The following is a 12554-nucleotide window of genomic DNA, read 5'->3' as shown; positions in this document are numbered from 1 at the left end:
GCCTCTCCCTCCCTCCCTCCTCGCTCCCATTTCACTCACTCAAAGTACACACACCGCAAGGCGCCTCCGCCACCTGTTCTAACTCGCGCTGTATCAGCTCTGGTTAATAACATAGCTTACAAATGGACTTTTCTGCTAATTCCCTCAATCGGATACGACCACGTCTATATGGAACTGGACGTCTTCGGGTCCGTTTGGGAACGGGTCTTTATATTGAAAAAATGAATTTATGCATATTTGTCAGGGTGGGAAAGCCCCAGGTCCATTATGGAACAGGTCCAACTTTTTAGACCTCTACTTGAGGCCCGACATAACAATCCCTGTCACAACAGACAATGCCAGGAGCATTGTTTATGATGTCACAGAAACTGGTTTTGGGCCACAAATAGGGTGCTTTTTAATTTAGCATATTTTGCCCCCCAAAAAACTCAAATGAACTACAGTAACTGTTGGCTTTTCATTTTTTCGCTGTACCGTAACTGAATCCGAACCGTGACCCCAAAACTGCCAGATGTACCGAACTGTAGGTTTGGTGAACCATTACACCACTACTGACGGCTGCATGTTAATTGCATTGGCAGGTCTAAAAGATGGCCCTGCCTGTGATTTAGGTCCACGCTGACAACCACACCGCAACCCTTTTTCTGAGGGTACTATACATTTTCCGGCTGTTCCTTGACTCATTAGCACTGATGAAGTTTAACATTGAGATTGACCTTGAGCTACACCTTCTGGTTGTTGGCTCTGTTTCCACAGCGTATCTTTTAATCCAATTCACCACCACAGATGTTGCCCCTTATTTTTTGCACTGTTGTGTACATTGCTGTTTTGTAGCGTCTGCTCTGCTTCCGCTAACAACTGAACAGATGTACAGTACAGCAGCTGTACAGCACTTGTGATGGCTGATCTAACCAGTCCTCTCCTTTGGTCTCTAGCAGGGCCGTACCAGCACAGCGGAGGCAGCCCGAGCAGCAACAGCGGGCGCGGTGCCGCGACCATCCACTGTCTCCGCTGCCGGGAGGTCTGCAAGGGAGAGGTGGTGCGTGTGCAGAATTTCCACTTCCACGTCAAGTGCTTCACCTGCCAAGGTAAGACCCTCAGCTTCCTTCCTTTCTGTCGGTCTGTCTGTCTGTCTGTCTGACCGTCAGTCTGTCTGTCTGTGTGGCTGTTCTCTAGACAGCCCAGCTTCCACAGTACAGCAGCACTCAGCCAGTCCCATTAGAAACCATTAGCTGTCAGAGAGAGAGACAGAGATTATATGTCTCCATGACACCCCCTGGGCTGCTCAAAGGCTCTGATCAAGAGAAAAACACACAGCCTAAATAAAGGAATAGCAAGGGAAGCCTGCTGAGAGCTCACCATGGTAGACAAGAAAATAAAGACAAGCTCAACTTCCATCTTGTAATTTTTTCCTTATTATTAAACCTATAAATGAGCATTTCATATTTTCAGAATGCTCTTTTCTACTCGTATTTCACCTAAGACATGAAAAGCAGCTTGTAGTGCCTTTAACAGTCTGTATTTGTAAGGAGAAGAATAGGCAAGCCATTTCACCTCCCATTGTCAGGAAGGATTTTCAAAATGCCGGCGCTCACGTGGTCTTGTTTATTATGCAAGCTGTTGCTGTGGTAACGGTGTTAGGGGGCAACCTGCCTTAAATGATGGTTCCTCTCTCCGTCAGTATCAACCAATAGGAGCCCTTCCTGCACGCTCTGGAGCACAGCAATCGGGTTTGCCATTAGAACATTTCGAAATCTCCCTTTATCGCTCTTCTCTTTTCTTCCTGTTTATCTCTCGCCCCTCTCCCTTCTCTTTCTTTCATTATCTGTTCACTCTCTCTTTCTATCTCTGTCTATCTCCCTCTCTCTGTCTCTATCTTCCTCTCTGTCTCTATTTCTCTATCTCTCTCTCTCTGTATCTATCAGTCCCTGCCTACGGTATTTTCCTATTGTTGTCTGTTTCCACCATTAGAACCAGCAGCAGCACTCCCTCCACCCACACTCTCTCATTCACTGTGCCCTACCAAGGCTAGTGAGAGTCTGAGAGCTGCAGACTGAGGGTGCTGATATGACAGCTCCAGCTCCACCACCACAGACACCTCAGCTCCTGGCTGACCTGCCCTCCTCAGCCTCTCCTCCTACAGCAGAGAGGAGACTGGGCCCTGGGATGCATGCTGGGGGGTATGCTGGTAGAGATCCTGCTGAGGATTGTGTGTAGGGTTAGGTAGGGCAGGTGGTTGGTTGTGGAGGATGTGGATTGTGTGTAGGGTTAGGTAGGGCAGGTGGTTGGTTGTGGAGGATGTGGATTGTGTGTAGGGTTAGGTAGGGCAGGTGGTTGGTTGTGGAGGATGTGGATTGTGTGTAGTTAGGTAGGGCAGGTGGTTGGTTGTGGAGGATGTGGGTTGTGTGTAGTTAGGTAGGGCAGGTGGTTGGTTGTGGAGGATGTGGATTGTGTGTAGGGTTAGGTAGGGCAGGTGGTTGGTTGTGGAGGATGTGGATTGTGTGTAGTTAGGTAGGGCAGGTGGTTGGTTGTGGAGGATGTGGATTGTGTGTAGAGTTAGGTAGGCCAGGTGGTTGGTTGTGGAGGATGTGGGTTGTGTGTAGAGTTAGGTAGGGCAGGTGGTTGGTTGTGGAGGATGTGGATTGTGTGTAGGGTTAGGTAGGGCAGGTGGTTGGTTGTGGAGGATGTGGGTTGTGTGTAGAGTTAGGTAGGGCAGGTGGTTGGTTGTGGAGGATGTGGATTGTGTGTAGGGTTAGGTAGGGCAGGTGGTTGGTTGTGGAGGATGTGGATTGTGTGTAGAGTTAGGTAGGGCAGGTGGTTGGTTGTGGAGGATGTGGATTGTGTGTAGGGTTAGGTAGGGCAGGTGGTTGGTTGTGGAGGATGTGGGTTGTGTGTAGAGTTAGGTAGGGCAGGTGGTTGGTTGTGGAGGATGTGGATTGTGTGTAGGGTTAGGTAGGGCAGGTGGTTGGTTGTGGAGGATGTGGATTGTGTGTAGAGTTAGGTAGGGCAGGTGGTTGGTTGTGGAGGATGTGGGTTGTGTGTGTAGAGTTAGGTAGGGCAGGTGGTTGGTTGTGGAGGATGTGGATTGTGTGTAGGGTTAGGTAGGGCAGGTGGTTGGTTGTGGAGGATGTGGGTTGTGTGTAGAGTTAGGTAGGGCAGGTGGTTGGTTGTGGAGGATGTGGGTTGTGTGTATAGTTAGGTAGGGCAGGTGGTTGGTTGTGGAGGATGTGGATTGTGTGTAGGGTTAGGTAGAGCAGGTGGTTCCAGACATAGGAGTCAGATGGTTGGAGTCTTACAATGTTTATTAATCCAAAAAGGGGTAGGCAAGAGGATGGTCGTGTGCAGACAAAAGGTCACAACCAGTTCAGAGTCCAATAGGTACCAAAGGGCAGGCAGATTAAAGGTCAGAGCAGGCAGGATGATCAGGCAGGCAGGAAAGTAGTCCAGAGTCAGACAGTGGTCAAAACCAGGAAGACTAGCAAAAGAGAATAGAAAAGGGGTACGTGGGGAAAAACACGCTGGTTGACTTGACTAAACATACAAGACGAACTGGCACAGAGAGACAGGAAACACAGGGATAAATACACTGGGGAAAATACGCGACACCTGGAGGGGGTGGAGACAATCACAGGGACAGGTGAAACAGATCAGGGCGTGACAGTGGTTGGTTGTGGAGGATGTGGATTGTGTGTAGGGTTAGGTAGACCTGGTGGACAGCAAGTGTTTTTCCTAACCTCCTAACCAGGTGTTTAGCTCAGAAACACAGTCTATCCACCTGATAGCCCACTGTGAGCTGATAGTGTCTGTCTGCCTTTCAGAGCAGATGTTTCCCACTATAGTCTCATGGCTTTAGGCAGAGCACACCATGCATGGTCTTCTACACTGTGCATTTGTTTTACACTGGCCATCCTTAATCCTCATGACAAATCTAATCTCCACCTGTGTACTCCTCCCACACACAGCAGATTTTTAGAAAGTTGTGTTAAAGCAGCGGTACTGAGTTGGTGAAAGTGTGCCTGACCTTTTAACTGAGCCAAACAACAAGCCTAAGCCCCTGTGTTGGAGTGGGAGTAAAATGGAATTAGGGAAGGAAAAAAACATTTTGTAAAAGCCTCATTGTTGGGGTTTTTTTTGTCACGCACGTTTGAAGTCCTCTGCTCGGGTTGGGATGATGTCCTTTTTCAGTGTGTTGTGTGCTAGCTGGGAGGGAGACAGTGAGAGAGGGTGGGATGCAGCGATGCGCGGGGAACATCCACGCCAAGATGCCAATACAGACGGTCTGTAGTGTTCCGACAGCCCAAGCATGAAATTGATTTTCCCTCACCACACAAAAAGCCATTGATGAGTCTTGTGGTCGCCGAACGAGCCATCATCCCACACTGGGAGCCAGTGGCCAGATGAAAACTCAAACTCAAACGTTTCATATTATACCTTATCAGTGTGAGGAAGCGTAAAGAAATACATGACATGAGCACCTGGAAAGAACTGAGCATGTGGAAACAGAATACCTACTATAGAATCCTGGAGTCAGCAGTCTATCCAGTATCCACAGTCAGCAGGTACCTAACCAAATCAGCCTCTTAGTCTGGGCCCTCTCTGGCCCTCTCTCGCTCTCTCTGGCCCTCACTGGCCCTCACTGGCACTCCCTTTCTGAACGATGTCAGGTCTGGTGTAGAAGCAGGTAGTTAGCACAGAGGGTCTCATCTCTCCAAGACATTAGTTACTGTTGTTGCAATATTGTGGACACTAGATTGTCTATGTTAATCCAGTATTCCTAAGAACAGGGTTTCCCAAACTCGGTCCTGCCCCGCCCCGGGTACATGTTTTGTTTTTTGCCCTTGCACTAAACAGCAGATTCAAATAATCAAAGCTTGATGATGAGTTGGTTATTTGAATCAGCTGTGTAGTGCTAGGGCAAACACCAAAATGTGCACCCAGGGGGGGGCGGCAGGACCGAGATTGGGAAACCCACGCCGTAGAACACCACAGAGTTGCATACAAAGATGGAGGAGAACAAGTGAGAATTGCCTCTAAAGATGGGTGGCAGGTAGCCTAGCAGTTAAGAGCTTTGGGCCAGTAACCTAAAGGTTGCTGGTTTTCGAATCCCCGAGCCAACTAGGTAAAGAATCTGTCTATGTGTCCTTGAGCAATGCTGTTCACCCTTATTTCTCCTGTAAGTCACTCTGGATAAGAGCATTTACTCAAATGTAAGATAAAGAGAGAGGGCAAACTTCCCCTGTAGGTGTATGAGAAGCAGTGTGGTCATCTATTTTAGGAGGCCTAGATTTTAGAAGAAGGTATGTAGTATTTTGTATTTTATTAAGATTAGCTGTTGTTGAAGCAGCAACTACTCTTCTTGGGGTCCACACAAAACATAAAACATGACTTAATACAGAAGAACATCAATAGTCAAGAACAGCTCAAGGACTGAACCACACAAATGTAAAATAAGAGCAGTAGATAGCCTTGAATTCATTATGGATTTGGAGACTGTGAAGAGACCCCTGGTGGCATGTCTGGTGGGGTAAGTATATGTTAGTTGATTATACAAACGTTTTGGAATTTTTAACACAATAGTATTTCTCACAAAAACAAAAATGTATGCAGTCAATCTCTCTTCTACTTACGTTTAACATTTTTGCATTTTAGTCATTTAGCAGACGCTCTTATCCAGAGCGATATACAGTTGGTGCATTTATCTTAAGATAGATGGTGGGGCAACTACATATCACAGTCATAGTAAGTGAATGCACTGTAAGTCGCTCTGGATAAGAGTGTTTGCTAAATGTAATGTAAATGTTGTTCAGGGTCATGCCAAGGTTCTTTGCACTCTGGGAGGGGGTCACCATGGAGTTGTCAACTGTGATGGTGAGAGACTGACATGCATACTGTTGACGTTAGCCTTCTGTGTACATTGAAGGGCAAGACATGCTGCTCTGTTCTGGGCCTGTTGCAGCATTTATAGGTCCTTCTTTGCAGCACTTGACCATATCACTGGGCAATAATCAAGATTAGATTCAACTCGAGCCTGCAGGAATTGTTTGGTCGACTGTGGTGTTAAAAATACAGGAAATGTCTTTATCACAGATTGACCTCTCCTCATATTTACAACAATTGAATCAATATGCCTTGACCATGACCATTTACAGTTTAAGGTGACACAGCATGTACTACCAGATTCAGCTGAGGTCTAGAATTTAGGTAACCAAATACAATCCTTTTCGTTTTATATATGTTCAGGACTAGGTTATTACTCGCCACCCATTCCAAAACCGACTGCAACTCTTTGTTTAGCGTTGCAGTGATTTCACTAGCTGAAATAGGGTCAATAGTGCTGTGATTTCGCTAACGGACGTTATTGTCCTCAGGCAAAGAAACTTTGAGAAACAAAAATGTGTTAATAGACCAGAAAGAGAGTACCAAACCTCTCTGCCAATAACAACTAGTTTTCAGTTTCCCCTCCCACTCAGGCCACTCCCAGACAGTCCTAGCAAAATTATTGCTTGAGAAATTTGCTACTTTGCTACGAAGGTTTTTTTGTTTCTTTTTTTACCATTTTAATTAAAACAATCACAGTAAGGTACTTAATTGTCACCCAGAAATGTTTTGATATTGAGATGAAAACAGCTGCATTGGGCCTTTAAGGATTAAAGTAATTAATACTTTATAATATTGATTCTGTAGTTTTCCCTCAACAAGGGCTAATGATTCTCCGTTGGCCATCGACATTCTGTTTAGATGAAATCTTCTACCGTATCAAGCCATGAACTCTTAAGTGCACTAATGAATCAACCATCTCTTCCAACTGGGTCTGTAGAGACTTCTCTTTTTGCCTCTGTGTTTCTAGCTTTGAACCTCACCGATCCACAGAGCCTATCTGTGTCAGAGACAATGCAATCTCTTGTTAGTTGTTGGGAGATGTGTTGGGAGATGTGAGTGAGCGTCCTTGGACAAACTCCAGGCAGTAGAAGGAGAGTCCGCTGGGACCTGGCTGGGATTGAAGTGGGGAGGAGGCCAAAAAGGACAGTGAGGAGAGGCAAAAAAAAGTCATTTCTATACAAACAGTGTCTGCCAAGTCATATATTCCCATTAGGCACCACTTGTGAGGACAGTATGAGTGGTGCCTCTAGAATGGAGGCTGTGGGAGGGAAAAGGAGAGGAGCAGGGCTGGACCTGCCCACTGTCTCTGTCTGTCTGTCCTGGGGGTATGGGGTGGCCCAGGAAGTCATCTGTTGGCCCATGGCGAGGAGGACAGAAGAGAAAAAAACAGGAGGGAGCTGCCAGTCTGTAGCCAGTCATACTGCAGAAATAGACCAGTAGCCTGCAGCTCCCACATTCATCTGATAAAAAAAAACAAGCACACTCACACACCCACGCGCTCACACACGCACACACACAGACTCACCCACACTGGTCCAGTCTTCTTGGCATATACTGTAACTATTGTATCTAGAGGAAAGAAGATAAAATGAACATGGTCTTGAGGAGGGGAATTTTTTGGACTCATTGACGTTTATGATGGTATTTATAGGGATGCAACGTATCACATCTCTCTTTTGTTACGGTAATCTAGTAGTGCACTTCTCTCTAAATCATATCAAAGTTTATTGGTCGCGTACACAGATTTGCAGACATTATCACAGGTGCAGTGAAATGCTGGTGTTTCCAGCTCCAAAAGTACAGTAATACCTACCAATACACACATAATCCAAGAAATTAAAAGAAAGAAATTAAGACATTTCTGAACGAGCAATGTCAGAGTCCGGAATATATATATATATATATATATATATATATATATATATATATATATATATATATATATATATACACACACATGTGTATAGACATTATGGACAGTATATGAATAGAAAAGTTGGGTACAGCAGTAGTTATATAGGATGAGCCATGACTAGAATACAGTATATACTGTACATATAAAGTGGGTAAAACAGTATGTAAACATTATTAAAGTGAACAGTGTTCAATGACTGTATGCCTTTAGAAAGTATTCATACCCCTTGACTTATTGAACATTTTGTTGTGTTACAGGCTGAATTCAAACTTGATGAAATATATTTTTTCTCACCGATCTACATACAGTACAATACCCCATATTGACAAAGTGAAAAAATGTTTTTAGTAATTTTTGCAAATCTATTGAAAATGGAATACAGAAATATCTAATTGACATAAGTATTCACACCCCTGAGTCAGTACATATTAGAATCACCATTAGCAACAATTACAGCTGTGAGTCTTTCTAGGTAAGTCTCTAAGAGCTTTGCACTCCTAAATTGTCCAATATTTGCCCATTATTCTTTTCAAAATTCTTCAAGCTCTGTCAAATTGGTTGTTGATCATCACTAAACAACCATTTTCAAGTCTTGCCATAGATTTTCAAGCAGATTTAAGTCAAAACTGTAACTCAGCTACTCAGGAACATTCACTGTCTTCTTGGTAAGCAACTCCAGTGTAGATTTGGCCTTGTGTTTTAGGTTATTGTCCTGCTGAAAGTTGAAAGAAAAAAGAAAGTTTAAAGATACCCAAGAACACAGTGGCCTCCATCATTCTTAAATGGAACAAGTTTGGAACCACTAAGACTCTTCCTAGAGCTGCCCACCCGGCTAAACTGAGAAATCGGGGGAGAAGGGCCTTGGTCAGGGAGGTGACCAGGAACCCGATGGTCACTCTGACAGATCTCCAGAGTTCAATCAGGCCTTTATGGTAGAGTGGCCAGACGGAAGCCACTCCTCAGTAAAAAGCACATGACAGCCTGTTTGTAGTTTGCCAAAAGGCACCTAAACGACCCTCAGACCATGAGAAACAAAATTCTTTGTTTTGATGAAACCAAGGTTGAACTCTTTGGCCTGAATGACAGGCGTCACGTCTGGAGGAAATCTGGCACCATCCTCACGGTGAAGTATGTTGGTGGCAGCATCATACTGTGGGGATGTTTTTCAGCAGCAGGGACTGGGAGACTAGTCAGCATGAATGGAGCAAAGTATAGAGAGAGCCTTGATGAAAACCTGCTCCAGAGTGCTCAGGACCTCAGACTGGGGCAAAGGTTCACCTTCCAAAGGACAACAACCCTAAGCACACAACCAAGACAACACAGGAGTGGCTTCAGGATAAGTCTCTGAATGTCCTTGAGTGGCCCGGCCAAAGCCCGGACTTGATCCTGATCGAACATCTCTGGAGAGACTTGAAAATTGCTGTGCAGCAATGCTCCCCATCCAACCTGACAGAGCTTGAGAGGATCTGCAGAGAAGAATTGGAGAAACTCCCGAAATACAGGTGTGCCAAACTTGTAGCGTCATACCCAAGAAGACTCGAGGCTGTAATCTCTGCCAGAGGTGCTTCAACAAAGTATTTATTCAACATACAAAATTTCTCAAAACTACACTTTTGTTCATTTGAAGACATATTGTTTGGAACAAAATACTCTACAAGTACAGTACATCACATTTCCAGAGTGGGCTCTCTGCTAATTCTGAAGGTATGATACATTTTATGATCACCACAATACAGTGAATGGGAAAGGGGATTCAAAAGGAACTCCCTCTGCTGGTGACTTGCTGAATGTGCAATCCAGAAGGAGGGCTGTGACTGGTTAACCTCTCTGGGGTATGTGGGACGATTTCGTCCCACCTACGTAACAGCCACTTCAATCCAGTGGCGCGATTTTTGAATCGTTAGAAATGCTATAACTTCAATTTCTCAAACATATGACTATTTCACAGCTATTTAAAGACAAGAATCTCGTTAATCTAACCCCACTGTCCGATTTCAAAAAGGCTTTACAACAAAAGCAAAACATTAGATTATGTTAGCAGAGTACCCAGCCAGAAAAAATCTGACACCCATTTTTCAAGCTAGCATATCATGTCACATAAACCCAAACCACAGCTAAATGCAGCACTAACCTTTTATAATCTTCATCAGATGACACACCTAGGACATTGTGTTATACAATACATGCATGTCTGTTCAATCAAGTTCATATTTATATCAAAAACCAGCTTTTTACATTAGCATGTGACGTTCAGAAAAAGCATAACCACCGCAAACTTCCGGTGAATTTACTAACAGTTTGCTAAATTACTCACGATAAACGTTCACAAAAAGCATAACAATTATTTTAAGAATTATAGATACATTACCCCTCTATGCACTCGATATGTCCGATTTTAAAATAGCTTTTCGGATGAAGCACATTTTGCAATAATCTAAGTACATAGCCCGGCATTACAGGGCTAGCTATTTAGATACCCACCCAGTTCAGCCTCCACCAAAATCACATTTCCTATAAGAAAAATGTTCTTACCTTGCTTGTTCTTCATCAGAATACACTGCCAGGACTTCTACTTCAATAACAAATGTTGGTTTGGTCCCAAATAATCCATCGTTATATTCCAACAGCGACGTTTTGTTCGTGAGTTCTAGACACTATCAGAATGCTTCCTCACGGTCCCGCGCATGGCGCGTTGGCTTGTCAAAAATGTCTAAATATTCCATTACCGTACTTCGAAGCATGTCAACCGCTGTTTAAAACAAATTTTTATGCCATTTATGTCGTAGAGAAGTGATAATATTCCGACCGGGAGTATGCATTGAGCCTAAACAGCCGAATAAAATTTCTCCTCAGAAGCGACTCATGCACGCGCATCATTGAAAGGTCCTCCGAGCATCCACTTACAAAAGGCGATAATATGTTTCAACCTGAGGTTCCCTCGTAAACCTTCAGTTATTTCGCGGGCTCTGAGAGCCTATTGGAGCCCTGGGAATTGTCACGTTACAGCTAAGATCCTTACTTTTCAATAAAAAGAGGTAAGACGCACGACTCCTTGTCAGACAGGGTACTTCCTGCTTGAAGCCTTGTCAGGTTTTTGCCTGCCATAGGAGTTCTGTTATACTCACAGACACCATTCAAACAGTTTTAGAAAATTCAGAGTGTTTTCTATCCAAACCTGAACAATAATATGCATATTCTAGCTTCTGAGTTGGTGTAGGAGGCAGTTAAAAATGGGAACATATTTTTTCCAAAATTCTCAATACTGCCCCCTATACCAAACAGGTTAATGGCCTATAATGTCAATTTCTCTGTATAAAATGGGTCATATCATTAACTTCTATGGGCTACGTGGGACGCTAGCGTCCCACCTGCGGGACACAGCCAGTGAAAAATCAGGGCGGCAAATTCAAAAACAACAAAATGTCATAATTCAACTTTTTCAAACATACAACTATTTCACACCATTTTAAAGATGCACTTCTCCTTGATGTAACCACATTGTCCGATTTCAAAAAAGCTTTACAGCGAAAGCAAAACATTAGATTATGTTAGGAGAGTACATAGACAAAAATAATCACACAGCCATTTTCCAAGCAAGGACATATGTTAATAAAACCCAAAACACAGCTAAATGAAGCACTAACCTTTGACGATCTTCATCAGATGACACTCCTAGGACATTATGTTACACAATACATGTATGTTTTGTTCGATAAAGTTCATATTTATATCCAAAACAGCACCAGGGGAAAAAAAAAAAAATGTATGAAATTGTATGAAATGTATGCATTCACTACTGTAAGTCGCTCTGGATAAGAGCGTCTGCTAAATGACTAAAATGTAAATGTATTTTACATTGGCGCGTGATGTTCAGAAAATGTATTCCCACCAAAACCCCCGGTGAATGTGCACATCAATTTACAAAAATACTCATCATAAACGTTGACAAAATATATAACATCTATTTAAAGAATTATAGATAGACTACTCCTGGATGCAACCGCTGTGTCAGATTTTAAAATAGCTTTATGGAGAAAGCACATTTTTCAATAATCTGAGTACATAGCTCAGTCATCACAGCGAGCTATTCAGACACCCGCCAAGTTCGGGTCAACCTAAACTCAGAATTAGTATTAGAAATATTGTCTTACCTTTGCTGATCTTTGTCAGAATGCACTCCCAGGACTGCTACTTCCACAAGAAATGATGTTTTTGTTCGAAATACTCCATATTTATGTCCAAATACCTCCGTTTTGTTTGTGCGTACAGATCACTTATCCAAAGGCATAACGCACGAGCGCGGAACCAGAGACGAAAAGTCAAAATGTTCCATTACCGTACTTAGAAGCATGTCAAATGCTGTTTAAAATCAATCTTTATGGTATTTTTAATGTAAAATTGCGATAATATTCCAACCGGACAATAGCATATTCATTCAAGAAGAAAAAGAAGGAACGGTGCGCTCGCGTGACTGCGCATATCCAATCCCTTTGTTGCCAGGCAGACCACTCAGTAACTGAGCTCCTATACTCTGCCCAGTGACAGGAGAAGGCTCAAACCACTTTCTGAAGGCTGTTGACAGCCAATGGAAGCCTTAGGAAGTGCAACGTCACCCCACAGACACTGTAGTTTCGATAGAGAATCAAAAGAAGAACTACAATTCTCAGACTTTCCACTTCCTGCTTGGATTTTTCTCAGGTTTTTGCCTGCCATATGAGTTCTGTTATACTTACAGACACCATTCAAACAGTTTTAGAAA

At 43.5% G+C, this 12554-nt stretch overlaps 1 protein-coding gene across 8 annotated transcripts in view; it reads left to right on the top strand.

Annotated features, from left to right (window-relative positions):
- The window catches only part of LOC115148486 (actin-binding LIM protein 3), a 131775-nt gene that overhangs the window by 42625 nt on the left and 76596 nt on the right, over positions 1-12554 (top strand). For 7 of the 8 annotated variants that reach the window (XM_029690406.1, XM_029690411.1, XM_029690410.1 and 4 more), the window contains exon 2: positions 936-1088. In XM_029690406.1, coding sequence (XP_029546266.1) covers positions 936-1088 — 153 coding nt within the window. The remainder of the gene's footprint in view (positions 1-935; positions 1089-12554) is intronic. The other variant, XM_029690407.1, reaches the window with a different exon arrangement.

The sequence above is a fragment of the Salmo trutta genome, chromosome 15 (genome assembly GCF_901001165.1).
Source record: "Salmo trutta chromosome 15, fSalTru1.1, whole genome shotgun sequence".
Classification (NCBI taxonomy): Eukaryota; Metazoa; Chordata; class Actinopteri; order Salmoniformes; family Salmonidae; genus Salmo; species Salmo trutta.
Note: the sequence above shows the minus strand (reverse complement) of the source record. Positions and strands in the feature narration are given on the sequence as shown.